General features: G+C 33.8%; 1 protein-coding gene across 1 annotated transcript in view; it reads right to left on the bottom strand.

Moving 5' to 3' along the window:
• The window catches only part of LOC132560056 (A disintegrin and metalloproteinase with thrombospondin motifs 18-like), a 55,570-nt gene that overhangs the window by 266 nt on the left and 31,191 nt on the right, over positions 1–24,113 (bottom strand). The window contains exons 4-21 of the mRNA XM_060224711.1: positions 17,194–17,392; positions 16,301–16,743; positions 15,894–15,977; positions 15,215–15,374; positions 14,388–14,493; positions 13,862–13,999; positions 13,430–13,583; positions 12,742–12,840; positions 11,341–11,489; positions 10,876–10,939; positions 10,301–10,412; positions 8,710–8,840; positions 7,566–7,689; positions 6,754–6,998; positions 5,849–6,111; positions 5,263–5,470; positions 4,082–4,273; positions 2,768–3,113 (exon numbers count right to left, since the gene is read on the bottom strand). Coding sequence (XP_060080694.1) covers positions 2,768–3,113; positions 4,082–4,273; positions 5,263–5,470; positions 5,849–6,111; positions 6,754–6,998; positions 7,566–7,689; positions 8,710–8,840; positions 10,301–10,412; positions 10,876–10,939; positions 11,341–11,489; positions 12,742–12,840; positions 13,430–13,583; positions 13,862–13,999; positions 14,388–14,493; positions 15,215–15,374; positions 15,894–15,977; positions 16,301–16,743; positions 17,194–17,392 — 3,217 coding nt within the window. The remainder of the gene's footprint in view (positions 1–2,767; positions 3,114–4,081; positions 4,274–5,262; positions 5,471–5,848; positions 6,112–6,753; positions 6,999–7,565; positions 7,690–8,709; positions 8,841–10,300; positions 10,413–10,875; positions 10,940–11,340; positions 11,490–12,741; positions 12,841–13,429; positions 13,584–13,861; positions 14,000–14,387; positions 14,494–15,214; positions 15,375–15,893; positions 15,978–16,300; positions 16,744–17,193; positions 17,393–24,113) is intronic.

The raw sequence follows: 24,113 nt of genomic DNA, 5'->3' as shown, positions 1-24,113 counted from the left end.
ATCATTTATACATATAAAGTATAACTAACTCCTCAAATGGTGGAGAATGTCACTTTTTCAGAAAGTAGAATGTAAGGAGCATTTTAAGAATTCGATTGCCAGCTGAGCTGAAATAATACTTGTACACATGTGTCCTCCTAAAAGTGCACTTTTGAAGGTACTTTTCATATTAAAACAAGAATTATCTAATCAATGAGTTAAAAACCGTCTTATATGTCAAAGTAACTCTGAACATTTTCGGATTCGATTGGCAGCCGAGCTAAAAAAACTTGTACACATGTGTCCTTGTAAAAGCGCACTTTTGCAGGTACCTATCATATTTCAACAAGAATTATCTTATTAATGAGTTAAATCAAAGTACTGAAAGTACTGAGAGGCTAAACGTATTGAAAAATGTTCACAAATAACCGCTAAGCTATATTCCTTTCCCCATACTCCTACACTTTGGAATGAAAAAATTACTAAAATAAGAGAACCAGAGGCTATTTTCCTTAATTTTAAGCGATTTTATATCTTCTTTAATTCTTATTTCAAATTGGACGACAATAATGTGAACAAATCAAAATAGGTAAAAAAAATAAAATAACAAAATAAACACAACCATATATTCATCGCCAACAAGCCAAATGATAAATAGATCTATGATGAAGTTGACTAAATAAAACCTTTAAAATCCCGAAGATGTTGCAATTACTATCCTATCAATATGAGGATTTAGACAAATCGAAAGGACTTTATACCTACTTCTCTATTTTAAACGTATTGCAAAGTAATAGTCCTTACTTATTATAATTAAATTTGTGGTTTAGGAAAGTAGATAAGGTGTACACAGCATTTCAGATAGATAAAAGTGTAAACAATTACATTAAATTTATTTACATGCATATCTTCCTTGAAGTATCATGGTTAGATTTTTATTCCAGTAATTATATCTATAAAGACATAGTTCTATGAGATTAAACTTGACTTCCATATATATACAAAATTTACAATATTTTCACTATAGATACTAATATTTCTGATCTCCAATGCATTAGATAATGTCACCATGACACGCAAAATGAATTAATATGTTATGGAAATATTTCGTTCTAGTTAATTGATTATTATAGACATGAATATTTTAGTTTTTTATACGCGTTTTGTTTAAAGGAATATTTTCATTTCAAGGAACTTTGATACACATTAACAAACCTAGAGAAATCAGCACAATCAACCTTCAAATAAAACTAAAAGACAAAAATTATAAGTTATAACAAAGTCAACATCATGATCAGTACAATATTAAAAATATATTATTCATAAATCATGAACATCAATTGTACCTTGCCTACGAGGCGCAAACTTTTTATCTACAAAAACTTGAAAAAGAGTCATGGTGGTGGGTGTGAAAAACCTGAAAAAGTGTCATATCGGCGGGTATGTGTGTGGGACGAACAGTCCAATTTTGTGACGTCTAATGAGGTAAAATGATGCTATATATTAAGACGATCTTGCCACAACGACAAGGATTCAAGCAAAATTGATGTTCTGTTTGTAAGTTATGTTTGTTATAAGTGCTGTTAGTTAATAATTCAAACCAAGCCCCCAAACAAGCTTCTTATCATGGCGCCAACTCGCATGTTCAGTGTTCTGTACGCTTACGTCATGTCGAGAAGGATTCATAAGCCGCCATACAGTAAATACACTGTAAATCAGGTCACGCAGTTACAATAAACTTTGAAGATGCAAGAAACCATTTTTTAATTACTTTCGGCAGAGACGTATCTCTGCTTACGGTCAATATGGTTGTTTTCTAGGAATATTCATAGCAGGCGATAAGAATCACGTCAGCTCGATCTTCTTCAATAGCACAGGTCGGGGATGTCCGTGCACAAATTCCGTAAAATATATTGTTCAAAATTTATCAACAGTTCAACCACACTGTGCTTCTTTTTTTAAATATATAGTAATCGTATTGTTATTAAAAATGAACTTATTGAGGATGCTTTTAAAATAGTGATTTAAAAGATTACGGCATTATTTACGCAGAAAATTACCGCTAGAGGGCTCTTACTCTTTTCGATATTTCAGCCAATGAGAAGGCCAGGATCGGTAAATTTTGTCTGAAAGGCCGTCGCAATAGGCTGCACGTACTGAGTACGTTTAGCCTAAAAACCAGTGTTATATGTCAAAATAAATTGTTTTTGAACTTGCCAAACTCAAAAATAAAATTTTTCATGAAAAATAAACTAGACAGTGATTCGTCACACATTCCATCTCTATTTTTGACCTGATTTATGAGGATGTCAACCTAAATCTATCTAACATATGTACATTTTTCACAAACTGTGTTTAAAGCCAACCTGTTGATAAAATATCACTCACTATACTATAGAAAAGGTTGAATGAACAGAAAATAAACATGTACTAGGTTAACACACCTAGATGTTGAAATTTGTTTTATTCAGTTTAATTCATTGTTTGGTTCTACTGTATCTAACTCTGAATTATTGAGTGGTTCTAATCATTTCTTTGTACAATAATGGAATACATTTTAAAATTCATGCCAATTCAAAAAGTCCACAAACTTTTAATAGTAACCACAATATCATATCACCTGATGAGTTTTATAGCTAAATCATTAAACTGTTCTGAGATATTGATCTAAACGAAACTTCTTAACCTTGATTTTGACCCTGACATATTAATATCTCCGATATTTCTGTTCCTTTATCACGAAAACTCAAAAAACAACAATATGAATGACAAGGGACGAAGGTCTCACCTGGTGTTGGGCAGGTTCTTGTCTGACACCTCCGCCTAGACAATGGTTTGGTGCTGGCTGCACATCCGGATGCAAGGCCCTGGGTCTGCTTGTCCATACAGTGGACTAGACGAGTCTGGATCCCTGCACCACATGACACTGAGCACTGTGACCAAGGTGAAGAGAACCAAAATGGATGCTCTTTTACGGGACATGCTGGTAGTTGACATTCTTCCTTCAATGAAATGTCTGGAGGAATAACATTCCGACATTTTGCAGAACTGTCCATTTTCCATCCACGGCCATTTTTCTGTTTTCCACATTTTAGCTTCCTTGTACGAACCCCAGTATCACAAGTCGATGTACACTGCAAAGAATGAATAATTTTAATAGGATTTCATAAACAACAATACAGGAAAGGTAATGAAAATGTTGAACATTTGTCTTCACTAACTTAACAGAATTCTTGTTTCCCAATTGTCTCCTTTTTTAACTGCTGCTGTTGAGAAGAGAATTTTCCGCGGTGAGAGAGACTAAAAGGTCTGTCCATAGGCCATATTTATTTTTAAAGTTGAAGAATGATATCACTATTTCCTGATAAGTACTGGATGGATCTTTCTCAGATTTCATACACAGACTGCCCTTAACCCCCTGTTGTACATGATTACTTCGGACTTCCTTAGTTCTTTGTTGTTCATGATGAATTGAGTGACAGGTTATAAGTTCAAACTGACAGCTTAATTTTTTATCAGGATTACTTAACAAGGACAGTGCATATTAATCTCAGTTTTATGTCAGTTCCATTAAGTCAGAGACATATGAGGGTTAAGAAACAAGGCACAGTGGTGTCCTCTCTGGGGTTAGCGTTTGCATTTGTGCACTGAGCCATCCCCTCTTCTTACTGTTCTTATCAAGTCTTATCTGTCTGTCTCCCTTTCACTCCTTTAAAAAGTCTTCAACTACTATTTACTTTAAGAAGATAAATTATGTACTTTGGGAGAAAAAATGGATTACAAACACAGCAAGGCTGGTAACTTGAAATTCTTCGTTATAGCTTTATAGAGACGTGGATAGTTTCTTACCCTCTTATTATATGCCCCTACTCTTAGTAAACCAATGTACATCAAGGACTAAATGCATTGCTGATAAAAGGGCAAATAATAGTAAAGAAGAGAACAGAAGGGACAACATCCAGGCAACAGAATCCTTTAGTACAGCTTTTCTCCTTTTTTTCTGCTTTGGTCATTGCAAAGTTGGTAAACCCCAAATACAAAAATAAAGACAGCAAGTGTTGTCACGTTGACCTTATGCCAATATCTAGCTTGGTTGTCTTACCTCTGTCCAAGATGACACAATCCACTGATAGGTTATCACAGGTGGACATTTGGCAACTTGACATTTCCTAGTTGTAGCTACAACTGGCTGGTGTTGACACATGTTGTCTGGAAGCTCTATTGGACCACGACTGGTGCGACTACGACAAGCCACCTCTCGTGTCTTTGTGCCAGGACCACATGTTGTTGAACACTACCATTAATATAATCAATGACATGTTATTTTTTTTCAAAACTGAATGTGTTGAATTTGAAACAAAGGATCTGGAATGAAATGGAATTAAGCCAGTAAAATCCATTATGAAGGATCTTGAATAAGTCAATACGTTTAACTCCTAAGACATCAAATAATCATTCCAACTGTTGTGTAAACATATAATGTTATATCACATGTGGTTTAACAATTTCGCATGTTCCAATTGGCTGACAGGATGAACTTTGACCGAAATGGCGCTTTGGAAATTCAATCGCAGATTAGTTTTATATGTTGTTTTGATCATCAAATTTTCATACATATTTCTGCCGTACAATGGACTTGAAAATTCTTCATTTGTTAACTTCTTGTTACAAGTTGTAATCAATCTAAAAAAATTCTAGAATTGACATTTTTTAATATCAAGCGGCGACATTTTACTTCAGGCCATTGTATTGCACTGTTTTGGAAAGTCAATAGTTTTTGTGTGTAGAATGTTTTTTTCTCTTGTGGTAGAAACCCCCCACAAAATGAGTGGTTGTCATTTATGGTATTTATTTCACTTGAGTTAGTTATTTTTCAAAAGTTACCAAAAAAAACAGGCTTTTTATCTTCTATTTATTCATGACTTCACTTGTAATAGATGCATAAATTTTCACTGAAGTTAAACAAAATTCACTTCTTTCGGTCATATTTTCCTCTGTGAACTTTCAGAAAATTTCCACTGTAATAAGACAATGTCCTCTGTTTCTGGTCATTTTTTTCTGTGAAATTTATGAAAATTTCAACTGCAGTTAGATATGGTTCCTTACTTTTGGTCGTATGTTTTTCTTTGAAATTGTCATAACCCTGAGAAAAACATATGTTTACAGAAACAAAGACAGAACTTGAAATGTACATACAACTGGGTTCTTATTGTCACTTGCAAGTTTGAACAGAGCTACCCTGGAACAATCTGAACTCACAACACCATGTTTTGAAATACTTACCTCGGACCATTTTTTCATATGCCAAGCTGGTGGGCACTCCTGTGTGTTACATGCAATCTTTTTGGCTGGGCGGAGATTTTTGTCACAGCGGCGTTTACTGACTCGACGGTCCTCCTTTTGAGAGATTTTCTGTCGACAGAATACTCGACGCTTCTGTTTCCCTCCACCACATGATTTTGTGCAATCACCCCAGGGCTCAGTAAACCACCTGAATTATTCAGATATAAACAGCTTTACACAGCTTTTTCAGCAGCTGCATTAAGAGGAAGTCACCAGTCTTTAGTACAGTGGACCCTCGATAATACAGACTAATTCATTCCCCACCAAAATCATCTAGTTTTCCAGACTAGTGATAAGTCAATGGGCCAATCTGGGCTTTGGGCCTCCAGATTATCGTGGGTCCACTGTTTATTTTGATCTTCCTGTTAGCATTATATAGTGTTAAATGTACTTATCTTTGAATTAAGTTTATTCCAATAATTTCTTTATTTTTATACAAAATCTTTTTACACTTCAGATTTTTCTTTCAATATAATGATGATATGATCTTTGACATACGTAAACTAAGCCTGAAATATTTTCATACCTTGGGGTACAAGGTTTTACATTACAGGAAGACACGCCTGTCTGTGGCCTTGACCTCGAGTCACAAAGACGTGGATTGACTTCCTCTCCATCCTCACGAGAACAGTGAGCTGTGGATGTCTGGACACCACCGGCACACTGTTCACTGCAGTGAGTCAGTTTCACACTCCATGTGTGGTTGTGGGGAACTGCAAATACGGTTGGTAAAACCTTGGGCATGGCATACTGGTAAGATATCCCTGGATTGACACCTTGTGACAGCAACTATAAAGATCAATACATTTCTGTCATACCCTACATCACGAAAGGAGTATGCAAAACCATGACATGAGATACATTTATTGATCAGTTTTAAAAATAAATAACAAGGGAATCTGATGGGCAACAGTTTGAGCTATCGACCCTGATCAGTGGGTCTCACTTTGGTTCTGACCTAAAATGTCATATGTGCTGCTGATCAGATTCTCATGAACACGCTCATGAGCAATTTCGAAAAAACTTAAAAGTTTTTATTGATCATGTAACTAAAGAGATATTTCATACATTAATCTTAAGTCTATAGTGGAAGCTGTCCCCAAAGTGTTAGTCCTTCTAATAAAATAAAAAGTTATTTTCATTATACAGAAGATTTTAGCATTTAGAAAGCTTCAGATTTGCACTTTCCTAAGGCATATACAAACCTCCCATAAACATTAATTTAATTCATGCACTTCGTATACAGAGCAAGGCCTAATTCAATGGTCCTAATTGTTAAGAGGATATTATACAATAGCAATCACGACTAAAATTTCAGTTTTAAACACTTAACCATGAAGGTTTTGGTATATGGCGACATAATATATAAATAAGTTTCAGAGACACATCTGCTGAAAGAGAGAGAGACCCTAAAATTCATGAAGTAATTACCTCCAAGACAATGTCCTCTGAGAGAGGTCCATCTGACTCCAGTCTCTCCGGTTCTCGATAGCTTCGTTTGTAAATAAATCTAGCCCCTCCCACTGTGTAAGATCCCTCTGTGCTCAAATGCCAATCACCATTGAGGTAGTATTTGCCAAAAATGTTACGAAGGGCGAGGTAGTTTGTAGAGAGTGATGTCTCACGTAGGACAATGCTACGCGCTCCTTTTGGGATGACGACAATTGGGAAATAACCTAAAATGTAACACATAGTTTGTATTGATGGAGAAGTCTTTTTCAGTCATATACCAGTCTTAACTTTATTTAGATTTGATAATGAATAAAATTTGATTTCAATGTCTTTAGAAATTTCATCCTAAATGTACTTTTCAATCCGGGTGTCATAAATGTTGGCCAAAATTGAGGTAAAAATATACGAGTTTGTGACCATTGTCAGCAAAAGTAAAGGAGCCGAATAAAAAAACTCAATTGAGATGAGAATTTCAGACACTAAATGTGAGATTAATGGTAGACATTTGCACTCAGACACTAAATTGTGAGATCAATGGTAGACTTTTGCACTCAGACACTAAATTGTGAGATCAATGGTAGACATTTGCACTCAGACACTAAATGTGAGATTAATGGTAGACTTGTGCACATACAATGAGTAAGAAGAAGAAAACCATCAGGTACTTTTGGAAATTATTTTGCATCATAAAATTATAACAGAACTTAATTCAAGTTCATTTCCTTTTAATCAAAATACCCGAAATTATTAATACTGGTAATTATCTGATTCAAAATAGTTGTCGTTCTTACGATTTCTTTCTGGTTGACTTTCATAGATGCCTTCAAACACATTACAAGTGGAGTTATCACCCATGCACACTCCACAGATGTCTTTCTTGGCAGGAGATCCAACTACAAGGTCACATCCGACAGACTGCAACATTAGTTATAAATCACTTATACAATCATGCTACCTGTTTGCAAGTCATCTGACTATAAAGACCAATGTATTGTACACTGGTAATGGTAGTAGTCGGAACAATTACTAACTAATTAAGGTAGTTCAGGACATTTTTGCAGTAAGGGCAAAAAAAGCTTTTCATTTCAGTTTTAACAACATTTCTACAAAACTTTGGCTCAATGGCATCAGTGGAGCTGGGGAAAAAGTTTTTCAAGATGGCAGCCATATTGGATTTTGGGTCGACCAGAGCAATAACAACAAGTAGAACTTAGAAGTTTTAAAAAGGTATTGTTCAAAGAAAACCATGACTGTGTCAAAACATAACAAGGCTGTAGGCTTCCCTTCCTGAACATCTCCAACAATTTTTAGCTCCATGGCAACAGTAAAGCTTTAAAAGTTGAAAATGTGTTTTTCAAGATGGTGGCCATATCAGATTTCAGACCACCCCATCAAATTACATTTCCTGATTAGGACCACCTCAGAATCGTTTCAGGTAATTTGATATAATATAAAAGTTTAAGTATGGCGGACGGCACACATCAAGATGATGAAAACAGGATGGCTTCTAGTCAGATGACACAACAAGGATGTGTTTTAACTCCAGTTTGTGTATTCTTATCAAATGTATAAACACAAGCTTACTTTCTTGGTTTCAAGCAAGATGATAATTCATCATTGCTGTTGAAAGAGGTCATTAATCAGCAGCAAATCTGAATTACATTGAAATGTCTCAAATGTTTGTCTCTAAGGCTTTGCTCTACTTTAATTTGGTCACTACCACAAAATATTTTTCTCTGCTAGCTTCAGAAATATTATCTTTATTTCTTGTTCAAAATATGTAAAAAAAATATTAAGCTTACCATGGTAATCTGAGGTGAACAGGTATTGAATATCTTTATCCAATATTTCTTTTTCAAATTTAATGAAAATTTAGAACAAGATTCTAATGGATTAGAACTGCTCCTACATAGTCTTCAGTAGATTCCTACTTACACGACACTGGCCTTGAACACATATGTCGTTGGAGTAATCATTACAGCGCGTGCCATCAACCACTTGTTTTGCAAGAGCGTAGAAAAAGTTGTATCCATTGGCCTGACAGTATAACTTACACTGGTCTTGTACTACAACGCAAACACACACTTGTACAAAACTTTGATTGTGCTTCAATAGTCATGAAAGAACATGTGAATGTTGACTTTTCAACAATATGTTTTAAAACTCATTAAACATCTGTAAGCTATAAACAAAGAGCAGATCCTTAAAATAAGATTTTCTTATCAAACATTGCCTTAAAATAGATCATCATCTGATTTTATTTCAAAGTTATACAAGTGTTGTTGAATACCATAAATTTGCGGGTTTAGTGAGCACGCGGGTATAGTGCGCAGGTACTTTTTTGGGGTCAGATTCCAAAAAAAAAAAATAAGAAGATTTTCTACAGAAAGATTAATTGATAATGAGGAAACCACAGTCATCGTGACCCTAACATATTTAATTACCTTATGTAAACAAATTCACACAGGTACCTGACTTAACAAGGATGAAAGGCTTGGCTAATTGGATAATTAACGGTTCTTAACAGGTAACAAACACGTTGAGTATGAGGAGATTGATGACACCCGGCTTCGGCTAAACACGTACTACAACTCAGAAAACAATGTTGTTTTAACTGTCTGAAAAGTTTCAATCATACCTTGTCCCCATATGTGTACCTACCACGGTATCCGAAGGTACTTAGTTATAGAATGTTTACACCGACTTCGACATGGGGAAACCGCGAACGCCATGGACTACGCCAAGAGACTTGAGTTTCGTGCCGCCGGTCGCCACTTCGACATTCCAGAGTGAAATATCAAGGCACGAAGAAAAAACCGTCTAAAGTACCAACCACAGACCAGAAGGGCTGACATAGGTGCGACAGCGAAGCACCAAGAGATGGAGAGAGAGCTGTTCAACTTTGTATGCGATCACTGAGATGCCGGTATCGCTGCCAGTACAACAGAGCTGCGCGTGCAGGCCATGCAGATCAAGAGAGGACATGGGGTCACCAACTTTGAGCATCGGTGGGATGGGCTGTCTGATTTATGAACAGAACGACAATCGCACAAAAACTTCCGGACACATTGAATTCCACAGATACATCATCAAAATGAGGCAGAAATTCAGACACTACTATAGCCCCGACCAATTGTAAGTCACTAATCAAACGACGGGAAATGAAAAAAAAAATTAGATTCACCGTAATGCTAGCGTGAATGGCCGATGATTAAAACATTCGAAATTTACTTTTACTTTTTTTTTTTGTTGCTGTTGTTTTTATCTCCAAACTATCATATAAGACCGATGACTTTTACATATAACTATGTGAAGGGTGGTAATCCAATATGGCGGACGCAGAACTCGGGAATGATAACCCCAAGAATTGCATGTTCCTGCATATAATGCGCACCTCCTTTTTGACACGACAGTTTCAGCTTGAAAAAGTGTGCACTATACGCGAAAATTTATTTGATAAACTGTGCAATTTGGCTCATTAAGTTATCTCCCTTCCTCAACAATTTAGTTTTCAGGTTTTACTCACCATCGAATATACGTTTGTAAGGCTTCCATTTATAATGCCATCCTCGGAATGCCTTGTCATCATATCCTTTACACTGGACACTGCGGAAGTCAACACTGTCCTCCGCGCAACTCTACATCGCAAAGATTTGACAGATAATAAGGTATTTGAAATATTAGCTTTCTTCATTTTACCAAATTTGCAAATCAAGTTATTTAAACATATTATAATTACTCTTGTTGGTCTGAATGTAAGTGCTTGAGGGAATTGAACCCTGGACATCTAGATGAAAGGCGAGTGTGTTACCACTGCACCAACTGACCACCATTTTACAGACATAGTATATCTACATTGATCTGGTGAGTTTAGCACATTCAGTCCTCTACGCTGTCAAACAGTTACGTATTCATTTTACTACATAATGTATTATGTACGACCTTCTATGCATTATGTACAGTCTTCTATTGTTAAATTAAAGTAATTCATCTAAAAGATCAATTGAATATTGGAATATTTCTTCATATAAAAAGACCAATATCATCAGTAATTTGATTAGCAGTCATTATCTTTATTCAGCCTCATTTTTGCGGCCCTACCTGTAAGTTACACAGCTTACTCATGCTGTCATTTCCTTTACATGGTTCACCCCCATACTGTGGCCTGAAACCAACACAAATCATTGGCTTTAGTTTCCAACCTAATACCAATTAGCATTCAACTTAATACCCTGACGCATTAAATTTTCTATTCTTCTTTCTTTCCTGTCCTGAATGTTTTTAATCAATCAACATTAATAATGGCAGATGATATTATGGTGAAAGGAATGTCTATTTTGAAAGAGAAATAATGTCACTGGTGGATTTCAACTTGAATTTTAGATAATATACGACATCTAAATAAAAATGTAAAAATGTTGTGAGCAATTCTCATATTTAGATCCTTAAGACATTTTGTAATGGTTGTCTCCCTTCGCTTGTATAGTCCATTCTCATGTTGTAGTTCTAAAATTATGTAGGGTTAACTGTATTTATATGAGGTTATTGCCACAGTTTATAACTTACAATGGATCATTACACTGCCTCTTTCGACCTTTGACACCTCCACCACATGTCCTTGAGCAAGCTGACCACTCTGACCAGGCAGACCACTGTCCATTTACTGGAAGAGGACCACGTACACCGTATGTCTCACACTGACCTTGTCGACACCACTACAAATGACGTTGATATCATGAATATTCAATTGAAAGAAGTTGGTGTTTACATTTTCTTCAGACAAACTTGATACACTATCTTATCATCATAAAATCACTGTCTTTATAACCTTAAACTTCCATTTAACACACTCAATCCATTAAACACACTCGATCCATTAAACACACTTGATCCATTGAACACACTCAATCCATTGAACACATTTAATACATTTAACACATTCAATCAATTAACCACACTTGATCCATTAAACACACTTTATTCAACACTCGATCCATTAAACACACTTAATCCATTAAACACATTTAATCCACTGAACACACTCAATCCATTAAACACACTCGATGTAATCAGCATTACTTAAAGATAAACCATTGTGTGGAAAACTGATAGGAAGCCACCAGTGCAATATAACTGACATCCCTTTTGATGAGACATATTTTTTTCCCTTTATACTTTTTTGATACTTTAGTTTCCAACATTAACTTACTCAGATGAACAGGTAAAAATTTCAGTAGTTCCAGTGAATTCAACATGGTTGACAGGAATAACAGTTTCATTAATTTTAAATTTGTATAAGTTAAGCCCTTTGTTTAATAATTTTTGCTTTGAAAATAACAAAATATTAATTTCAATGTAAGTCTACCAGAGAATATCATATTCACTATCAATTTGGAATCCTGATAAATATCACCATTTCTACTGGTATCCACTGTTGTAGCTTAAGGCAAGTCTTAGAATACGGAAATATCTTTCAAGTAGTCTTTCTATACGCATCAAGTTTGTATTGCAAGTGGTCTCTATACAGGTTAAACCTTACAAATAGTCTCTTTAATAGTTTAAGAAACCTTAAAAGTGGTCTCTCTATACAGGTTATAGAAATTTTCATGTAGTTTCTCTTTCAAGTTATAGAAACCTTTCAAGCAGTTTCTCTATACATGTTAGAGATACCTTACAGGTGGTCTCTCTATACAGGTTTTAGAAATCTCACAATTGGTCTCTCTTTACAGGTTATAGAAACCTTACAAGTAGTCTCTCTATACAGGCTAGAGATACTTTACAAGTGGTCTCACTATACATGTTATTGAAATATTTCAAGTGATCTTTCTTTACAGGTTAAATATACCTTACAAATGGCCTCTATACAGGTTACAGATACCTTACAAGTGGTCTCTTTGTACAGGTTCAGTCTGTTAACGCCCATTAGTCAGACAGAGTAAAAGAGTATTCTTTCATTATCCTACCTACCTTACCAGCACCACATGAGGTCCCATCAGCTGCTGGGAGGAATTTGGTTTCACACATCATCCCACTCTTGTAACACCACAGCTTTTGGCAAATTTCTCTCTAAAACAAGAAACACTTCAGTATAATGTATCAATTATATGTCCATCTAGATGCAGGTTTACGTCAAATAATTTTGTAGTTTTATTTTCACACAGTGATATAGTCGATATCTGAAATATTCTTCAGAGTAAAGCTATTTTAATCTTTCTAAATCATACAGTACTTTAAGTCCTTTCCCAAATGCAATTCATTTTCAGTTTTGTTTTTGGTAGAGAGAAGGGAATTTAAACATAGTGTTTTTCATTTGATCGAATAAATATCTTAGGGATTCATCATTACTTGATCAGTGAGGTGGCACAAATCTCTCGGATAATTTGACCTGTTTTCAATCCATATCACAGACAATTTAATGTTTCAAAAATATTTTAACCTTGTTACATAAATCAAAGTGACAGTTTTGAAAAAAATTTTTAAATAAAACTTAAAAAAAGAAAGCTGATTCGTACTTTTGAAAGGTCACATTTATCCAAGTACCTCTATGTTGAGTATTATTTACACTAATAAAAGTCATTTTTATTACAGTTGAAATAAAATTTTGAAATCATTCCAACTGATTATGATTTTGATATGAATGCATTTTGATACAAACCTTTCCAAAGTCAAAAATGCACAGTCTTGCATGCTTCCCAAATTGCCACCGACATTGTGTATCGGCATTAAAGATTTCTCCTGGTAGTTTATCTGGGAACTTCAACTCGGCCACAGCCTGTGGTTCATCAACTAAACAACTTGACTGGATTGTGCTGGAAAACAGGATTTTGACACGGGGATAATCAGCATCAGACATCTACCATGATAGCTGAATTGACATTTTTCACCTTCTATAGATTTTACTAAGACTGCTCTATTTAATCCAATGTTTTTTAAGACTGACATGAGCTTGGTAAAGTTAAGGTTAACTATTAAATTCGAGTAATAATAAATCATATAAACATTGTCAAATTACAGCAACAGATCACATAATGTTACTGTTAGCAGTGAATTCTCATTTAAAGTACATGTATTTAAAACATGTACTTACTTGAAGAACCTATGAAGGTAGTTACGACTGCACTGAGACCATTGAAATATGCCGCTCTTGGAGCTGAGTGTCGGGGACATGATTGTTCCAGCATGAGGCCGACAGAAATTGTCTGTTCCATCGTGAAGCATTCCAAAACTAAAATAAACATTTAACAGATATGAAATTCAAATTAGGATTTTTTGGGGGCATATCAATCTACTGTTACAGCTATGTGTACTTTTATTTTCTAAATAAGATAACTATATTCCTATTTTGAATTCTTCAGTATTGATGAATTAATTATTGCAGTCTCTTTTTTTGTTTATCTAAATATATATAGTTTCCTATTCTACTGCGATGTCCCATATCCTTTATCCAAGAAAGATATCACTGCAAAATTATAGTGATCACTTTGTAGTCTTGTATATAATTTGTCACCTTCCTGTTACAGTAATATCTCTATGGGAAATGTTTGCTGATTATGTATAACAATAATCTAATTTTAGTATATGAGAATTCATGTCCCAGTGAAATGTGAACTGACTTGTGTCCAATTTCATGAGCAATTGTGAATGCGGTAGCCAGCCCTGAATCTTCTGTAACACTACAGCTCCTTAGTCTGTTGCACATCCCCTTCACCGGTGCAAATCCTGAAATTTCAACAATGATGAAATTTAAGCAATATTTTATTTTTAATAAAATCTTATAAACATGACAAAGATATTTATATAAGTTAGAAATATTCTAAGGTTAGTGTAGTGATGACCAAATCTGATGACCATAAAAATGTTATTTGACCTGTACAACTTAATTGGTTTGAACTTTGACCTTTTATTGTTACCTTGATCTAAAACTATGAGGGCTGCTGCAAACAGGAAAAAAAAATTGGTACAGCCATATTTTCATTGTTAAGTATTATGATGTGTGTCTAATATACTTGTTGAAGAAATGGTCTGCCCTTTCTCATTCATTCTTAATACAACGTTACTGCAAATGATTGTCTTCTACATGTTTTTGACGTAGTTTAAACATTCAGTTTGTACAAGAGTCATGTGACCTCTAGTGGTGACTTTAAACCATCATTTGATACATCACAACAGGGCTAAGTAAACAGGTACATAAACTGTCTGATAATGACTTTGAAACTTCAGAAAGTTATGATTAGTCAAAATCATCAGCTATAGAGAGAATGAACACATCAGATGCATATTGAACATGGAGAGAGCATTGACATTCACAGACAAAGATGTTTGACATTTAACTGGACCATTTGTGGAAACAGGTTTTTTTTATATTTTGCCATTTCAATAAAGTTCAACGTCTTAATACATTACATAAAGCATTCAATGATATTCTTCTGATCCTTTTTACCTAGAGTATTACAAGGAGCATTTCGTAAGGCACAGATGTCCAGTCCCGTTAGGAGAATAGCATGGTCATGTTGTCGGTGCCGTTTTCCCCCTATTACAGCTTGCCACTGACAGAAACTATTGAGTGTGTTGTCAGCATTGTGACTAATGCTAAGTCCAGGCTGATAATGAATATAAATAAACAGTTTTAAAAACCAGATTAAAATCTTTAAAAAAAAAACAAACATTCATTTATTGTGATCATTCTTTACAGAAATTTTAGTAAAATATTTCCTTTTTCTGTAAATTTGAAACCACCCCATTTAAAGGATAACTACATATGTATTACAGATAAACACCGTAAAATCCAAAAGTTTCCTGAAATTATTTTTGAAATGGAGCTATATTGTGAGAGTTACCTCCCTTCCTATAACTTTTCTGTATCGAATAAGCATACTACTTCTTAAGAATAGCATTATTTCATATTTTTGAGGAAGATTACTTAAAACAGACATTAAAAAACATAATGTTATCAAAACAACAAGTGGACAAAAAATAATTAAAATCAAATTCAAAATGATTATCTTGTAAAACAGGCAATCTTTAAGCAAAATGACCATTAATCATCTATTGATCCAAAATTTTACGACTACTCTCTTTTGGTCTCTTCTTGGGTAGATCATCCTTTTTATCAGTCTTACCTCAGATCCATCCATGATAATAAGCCCAACCAATACAATGTTGACTTTGTATCCAAGACTGTCATCTAAGAACAACTGTGACACCTTCAAAACAAACAGGAGCATAGGAAGTACTAGGAACGAATAAAACTTTTTATGGAAATGTAATTTGTAGTAGAGAAGGAAAGAAAAGACCAGTCTAAGTCTAGTTTGTAACTGATGGCATTCATGGCATTTTAAACCTTAAATCTTTAAAATAATTGATCATATTTGTGTTTAGTTTTAACAAATTAAAATCAATTTTTTCTAATTTACAAAATTTATTTTAAGTGGGGTTTGGTTATTTTTCCATAGTTGTCAATTGAATACTGATTGATGAATTACTCACAAACAAAATGATGAAGAAGGACTCCATCAAAGTTGCTTACCATGTTAAACATACTGAGGACGTAAGTAGTCACATTCTGGCGTCCATGTTTTTTATACACATGTTGATCTACAACCACAAGAGTTTCGACAGTTTTTGTGCGTGAGAACTCCTTTCGGCGTTGGGCAGATGACGATTCCGCTTGTCGTCTGCTATTTGATGATCTCTCCTGCTGCCGCCTGGCATTTTCTGACCTAGACCTCTCTTGTTGACGTCGAGCGCGCAACAACATTTCCTGTCGACGTCTTTCGGTTGACAACCTTTCTTGACGCTGTCGCTCAAGCAACAACCGCTGTCGACGAAGTCGCTCATGTAACAACCTTTCTTGGCGTTGACGTTCATGTGACAATTTTTCCTGACGTTGTTGCTCATGTGACAAGTTCTGTTGTAGATTCTGAGAAGTAGATGATCTTTTCGTCCTTGTTGCATTTGAACGTTTGTCATCTAAAATCAGAAAGGATGGAAGCCACTTAAACGAAACACCTGCAAAAGTCTTCATCACGATAATAAAGACAGAAATGTTCCCTATTTTTATATCATTTTGGCAAATAAATCAATAATGAACAAACATTGTTCATAAAAGCTGATGACCTTTTAAAACACATCAATATTTTGTGGACATTCAACACAGATATCGTTTTTTTGTGATTTCTTCACTTGTTATCTAAAAGTTGTTTAATATTCTAATTTGCACAACAGTTTTATCAAAATTTTTCAACAAACATTTTTTTTGCAAAGAAGTTATCAAACAGCCTAAGATTTGTTTCGTTAATACCATTTGCTTTCATAATTTCATCCTTGAAATGATGAAAATTTAAAACTCTATGAAAATGACAACTATGGTATCTTCACATATATACAGTGACAAAAATCCTGGCAGCCTCTTTTACTTACAATTTTGAGCTTCATAATATCTTGGTTCATGGCCATGGACAGCAGACATTTTGTAAAGGACATGAGGAAGTCTGTATCCATGGTTATGACGACGATGTTCATGGTGATGTTGTTGAGAGGTAGATATGTTTCTAACATCAAAATTTACAGGCATTGGTTCTATGACATAGTCTTCATCTGGCAACCGTAGAATCCCTGTCTGTAAAACAATAGTAACTTATGTTAATTGGGTCAAGGTTACTAACCTGAACAAAGCTGATGATAACCTCCTAGTTTAAAGCTACCATCATATCCCTGTACCCGACATATTTGCTTTATCTGTAAGTAAAATTTAATGACTATCAGACTGATAATACTGAAGAGGTCATTAAAAGTCAGTCCTACTGAGAAGACTAGAGATCCATTTGTTTTAAATTAATAATACATCAGATCTCACCAAAATTGAATATAACAAGAGAATTAGAAATTTGTTTTGTGAGCAAGAAACATTTATCTCCCTTGACTGTCTCATTCAGCCTGGCTATAAACTTCTGTCAATAAATAGTACACAATTTAGAAGCTAACTGATGAAAAAGTGATCATGATTTTCATTATTTGTCATATATATGTTATCATGGATTTAGAACACTTTATCTGAATTCATTCATCAATCAAGGACATCATTTTTAAGACTGAAAACAAAACACATTATTTCTAAACATTTACATTTATCCCTACTGATAAACTGTACTCCACCCTGATAAAATATTGTAATCTTATCTTATTACCCTCCCCCAGGCTCCAGCTAGTATCACTTATCATCAGCAAAAGAACATTTTTCACTCCAACTTGACTATTGTCTGAACGACATCCATGACATCCATGTTAATGTTTCTCCCAAACTCTTGACAGATTAACTCACCCTAATGACAGGGCTATACCCGTGAATGTACTTTTTATCACTGATCCTAAACATGATGACTATAATCTCTCTCGAAACACTTTATAAAGAAACATGTCTGCCCTTCAAAGTTCAGCAGTATATTGTGCAATGAAAGTGTAATTAAGTTGATTTAATGAATGGTGCCCTATATTTAGAAAAAAAAGTTACATTTCAAAATTCTTGAGAAATGGAAACTAGTATTAAATTGATGGTCTATATATACAGGATTTATATTATAGTGATAAGAAAACGGGGTCTATAAACAGATCCTGTATTGTAGTATTGTGAAGGCATTTAGTTCTCTATATTGCGATATTACAAATATGTATTGATATTGTTGTAGAAGTGGGTGGTGTTACAAAGACACTTTTTTGGTTTAACTGAATTGTATGAGACATTCGTCTCCTTAGACTGGCTGGTATTTCAAGACAGGCTCTAGTGGAATGAAGTAAGGTGATCACTCGAGTAACGTTCTATGTCCTTGTGATACTGCTGTAGTATTTCAGGTTGTTATTACAGAGATCTGTGTGACCTTTGAACCAATAGCTTGTATTTGTAATATATATATTCCCTTTCCAAGTATAAGCAGTATCATTGCTTTATAACTTTTTGTTGAGTAAAAGAAACTGTAATATTACAAAAATCTACAAGATGGTTCTTCTAGACAAGAATGCCTCAGCTCCCATGCATGTAAAAATTGTTGGATAAATTAAAAGAAGTTTTCAAATGTGACCTTTGACTCTTTACCTTGACCAATGACACCTTTTGTATAAGGTGTAGATCTTGTTGTTATGACAACATGGAGTAAATATGAACACAATTAGTAGAGAGATACTCAAAATATTATATTTGTTCACAGCACCATGCGGTGCAATGGGACAGACAGATGGGCGGACATTGGTAGCATTACGTATCCACCCAGCCCATAAAATGCTAAACACATGAAAACCTCTAATGGATAGGAATATGTAAGAAAAAATTCTCTTCCACTCAAGGTCTGGTGAGTTGTAATGAAATCACGCCTTGTGATCACTTATCTGCAGAACAAGTCAGAACGATGATTGGAACCAGTATCAGGAATGTTATACTCCATAAAATGGTGATAGAAATAGGAATAATTGTCTTATTTAATCACTAATTTGGACTATCTCTAGAATTATCAATCTAACAGGTGAAACTGTCTCTGGCTGAGTTGCGACCTAACAGACTTACACGATATTATCAGACCTTTATCTGGGAGTGACTTCCCTTGGGTGATGACAACTATCTGATAAAGAAGTAGTCCAATTTAAAAAATTTATTCCCATGTTGAAGTTGAATCAGTTTAATTTTATATAAATTCTGTTGGTATCTGTTTTATGGGAAAATTTTAAAGGTTTGATACAGCAAACCTAGAGTCTTAGAGACGTGCTGCCTTTCATATCACAGGGTGGTGATATAATATAGGATAGGTACAACTTCTACAGATTAGATATAGAGGAATAATGATGTACATTGACAAAATCAAAAGGTGGGATACTTTTAGTCTACAGAATTATAGGAGTATGACATCATTACAAAAATATTGATATTTTTCTACAGAAACAAAGTAAAAAGAAACTTATGAGAAATGATTATTGTTTTATCATTAAAATATAACATTTTTTTTAATCATTTTTTTTGTCTATCCACATTTATTCAGTAATATTTTTCACACAGAATTATATTTGCTATCCTTACTATTCTCTAATGCCTTAAACCTAGGTATAATACATAATTAATGTTGGTCCTTATCACTTAGCACTAAAGGAGGCCTATTTACAACATTTATGATATATAAGTTTACTACTTCTGTCAACAGTATGTTATTTATATTCAGGGTTGTTTGTTTTCTATAATTTCTCCAATGACCAACTCTATACAATAACGCACAGTGATGAATACCATAATTATCCTTCAATAAGACCTCTGACACAGTTTGGGGTGGGCTTATTACAGAACAATGAATTAGCATTTACTGCTGGCAATAATCTTCTGAACAGCAATATAGATATGGATGATAACAGAGAAGTGTGCCTGCTTAGCTGCAGAGATATGATGGTACAACGCCATAATTTGACCTTATTTGACCTTAAGGGTTTGAAACTAACTACAATAGATAGAGGATGCTGATCTATATATTATAAAATTTAAGATCAATTGTTTTCGTTATAAGGTTATAGTAAAATATGCTTTTGTAGCAGAGCTCATTATGAATTTCAATAAATCTATTGCTAGGATTTGAACCTTGGACCTCTGGTTTACTAACCTTATACTCAACAGATCAAAGTAAAGTTATTTACTCTCTAGAGGAGCAGTTTGTTACACAAGTTTTATATTTTAATCTGATAAATAAAACATATTAAGTATTGTCAACACTGTAGGTGAGTGTATACCAAAATTATTGTCTAAGTTAGTGATTCTGATTGTCACCTTCTGATCTTTTGTCCTAATTTTTTCAACACTGCTGTGAATATTTATGAGAAAAAGAAGTGCTTAACATATTGAAAATGATTCGAACAATTTTTGTTATAAATCCTTATAAATCAATGTTTGTTTTGCATTGAAACAAATCAATACCTTTCAAACACATTCTTAACATTTCACAAAATCTGTCGCCATCATGGCATGATTATAACATGTTAGTTATCTCCTCAATTTTCCTGTTTTTGATAAAAATACATAACAAGCATCTCTTTTCACGACATTAATCTGTCATTGACAATTACGCAAGCTTGTATAAATATTATTCAGAAAAGATGTTAATTGTGACAGAATATCAAATTTAAACACTACATCAACTATAATCACATGCCATATATATCCCAAGTTAGAACTTTCAGAAGGACCTGATAACGAAGTGAAGTGTTTTAAACATTTAAAAACAAAAACAAACATACTTCAAGTGTTTCACGACTTCTTGGTTTACAAGTTAGGTAATAAAGTCTCTTTGAAGTATTTTCAGTCCTTAAACTTCTCCTTAACAGGAGTGACAACAACAACCTTCACAAACAAAGGCCCCTTTAGGTTAAGTAGGATCACACCACTTAGCAAGGGAGATAACTTCAAAATAAATTGTGACCTCTTATCTCTAATAATGAAATGCTTCATGAATAGACATCAAATGCACTTTTTTTTTAAACACTTAGTTTTAAAATCTTTGGTATCATTCAATCCTAAATAAACATCTTCTTTTATTTCCCATAAAAAATCACTTTATCTGAAGCATTTAATCCTACACATATCTAAGAATGTAAGATTTTAGGAAATCACCTTCAAAAACACTCTGAATATTTTAGACATTTCACCAAATTGTCAATTATATGATAATTTGAAAAATTGGTCACAAATACATCTTCCTTATTCCTTTTGGTCTTCCATAGAGAAAATTTGTCTTTAATTTCTTTGACAATATGACATATGCATTAATTGGTACACTTGATATCTGACTCTACCATAGTTTGTGAGATAAACATCGTGAATCTATTTGTCATTTCTATTAATCAGATCTTTCATGAAAAAAAAACGTTAAAAATGGAGTTACCCAGTGCAGCTCTACATTATCAAATATGAAAGCACCTCCAAACTAAAAATTGATAGATATCTTATATAACATAGTCACACATAAGCTGTTTATTTTAGGGTTCTATACAAACCATTTGTAATATGCATTCACCCAAACTTAATGAATCGTTCAATTCGAAGTGACACATCATTTTAGTACTTCTGTTTGTAATGTTCTTATAAATTTTACAAGAAATGGATGATAGATATCATATGTTATATTCACTTTATTTTTGCAGGTGGTTCTATTATTATTTGTTATAAGCCCTATTTTGGCCTTCAATAAAATTTCCTTCAATATTGTTCCCGCTGAAAGCTACAATATCTCTCTATATTTCTGACACATTGAGTGTTATCAAGTCTTCCTGACAATCATTATAGCAAGAAAACACAATATGAAAGCCTTTTACCATAACAAATTGATAATGAATGTGAAATTCAATTCAACTCTAAATTCATTTTGCTTCGTGAAAAATTGATGAATAGAATAAGACATCGACAAAAGAAGGAACTGACATTGTTGGATCACACTAAATATTTAGGGTCGCCCAATATCAAAAGAAATCAGCAAATTGATGACAGGTGTTTTAATAGGTGAATTGGTTGACAGGTCATTTTAACATTTCCATGATCAGATATCAAACATATCAAAATGGAGTGGTGTGATTAGCACCAAGAAATTTACGCACTATTAGTCATTGCCAAACTTCGCGGGAATGTTTAGAAAAAATGTTTAAAACATCAACACAATCTCTTTGAAATTATATAGATGATGATTAATATACCCAGAGGGGAAATTTACTTTTTTAAATTAACTTTTTTAAAAAATCTCAATGAGGTTATCTAACTTATTTATATGTAAAATCTGAAAGTGAAAATTATGTATGGTTAAAAATCAAAGTAATTTGATGCAAGTAATTAAAAATATGCAAAATAAGTACGGTTGAATTGAGTGCAGTTAAACTAAAAAATCTGAAACTTTTCAGAATGAATTAAAATACTTTATGTTAGACTATTTCCATTAAAACTGCAAATTGAACAAAAAGATGATATACTGCAGTTAGCCTCTAGACAACTGTTGATTGACAGATAGTGACACATTAACTGTAGAGAGACAGATAGACAGAGCAATAGAGAAACAGTGCCAACTTGTTGATACTACCAGTGCTCCAAATGTAATTCAACACTAATTGAAATGATTTGTGGGTAGAAACACACCTTTACCCTTAATGTACATTCAATTAATTTGTCTGTAATACCTGCCATTCTTGATGCCTGTACACAATCTCTATGGGTGGTAGTGAAATGTCTTTAGATTAGATTAGCCAGAAACAAGCAATTAACTAATTAACCTTCAAACTGATCTTTGCTCATCTGCTGTCATTAAATTGAAACAAAATGCAAGAAATTCATCTGAAGAAATGAAGATTGGCTGAGAATCTATTGAGTCATTCCAGACATAAGTGTTTTAGAGATGTATATCGATGCAGTGCTTAGTGTCAGTCTCCTAAAAACATGATGATGTTTAATCTTATTTCAATGAGTTTTACTGTTTATTATCAGCAGCATACAATACAGTACGTTATACTGAATTATTACAGGAACAAGCACTTTATAACAAGTCACATCAGAACTGCATTGTCTGTTTGGTGGGTTTGTAACCTGGTGAACAATCAGGGTCTTTTTTGGGGACTCATTCCATGCCATCCACACCAATTAAAGGAACGTGTCTATTTAAAGGATAAAACAATAACAACAAAGTCAGGTTCGTTTCTCGGTTTCCCAAGAAAATGTAAGACATAGTGAACCACGAACCACGTACTTCTTAACACAGTTACATACACCAACGATCTACTAAGCCAGCTATCACCACACCTCCTCAATCTTTAGTTACATTGTAAACAACACAAATAGCTTACCATAAGATTGCTAGGGAAATGTTCAAACATGTATATTTATATATAACTCAAATTAACACAGTCGTACATTATCACTTTTACAGAATTCTTTTTTTCAAACAAAAGTAGTATTAAAGTACTCTACAAATTCTTTATGATGAAAGAGTGACATTTTTTTCATTCCCAGTAAAATATACTGTTTCAAACTATTTTACTTTTTTTAAATGCTAACAGTATGACTACTACCTACGACAACCATATCAATTTTTCATCAAACAATTTTTAAGGTTATTTAGATTTTAAAATTTTACTTTAGTGCAAAAACAGGTGGTTATGTTGCACTTTTAAAGTACAATGTAAAAAACCTATTTGAAAGCATGGGCAGCTTTTTCTAATTTTGCCATCTTTCTGAATGATATTCCCTACTTGTACAAAATAAATAGAAGTATCTTTAAAATTTTCCAACCTAAAATTATACATACACATTCTCTGATCAAAATTTTCCATAATCAATATGG

This window comes from Ylistrum balloti, unplaced genomic scaffold (assembly GCF_031769215.1).
Source record: "Ylistrum balloti isolate Yb309-2 unplaced genomic scaffold, AGI_CSIRO_Ybal_v1 Utg371010, whole genome shotgun sequence".
Classification (NCBI taxonomy): Eukaryota; Metazoa; Mollusca; class Bivalvia; order Pectinida; family Pectinidae; genus Ylistrum; species Ylistrum balloti.
The sequence above is the reverse complement of the archived record's forward strand: the minus strand, read 5'-3'. Positions and strand labels throughout refer to the sequence as shown.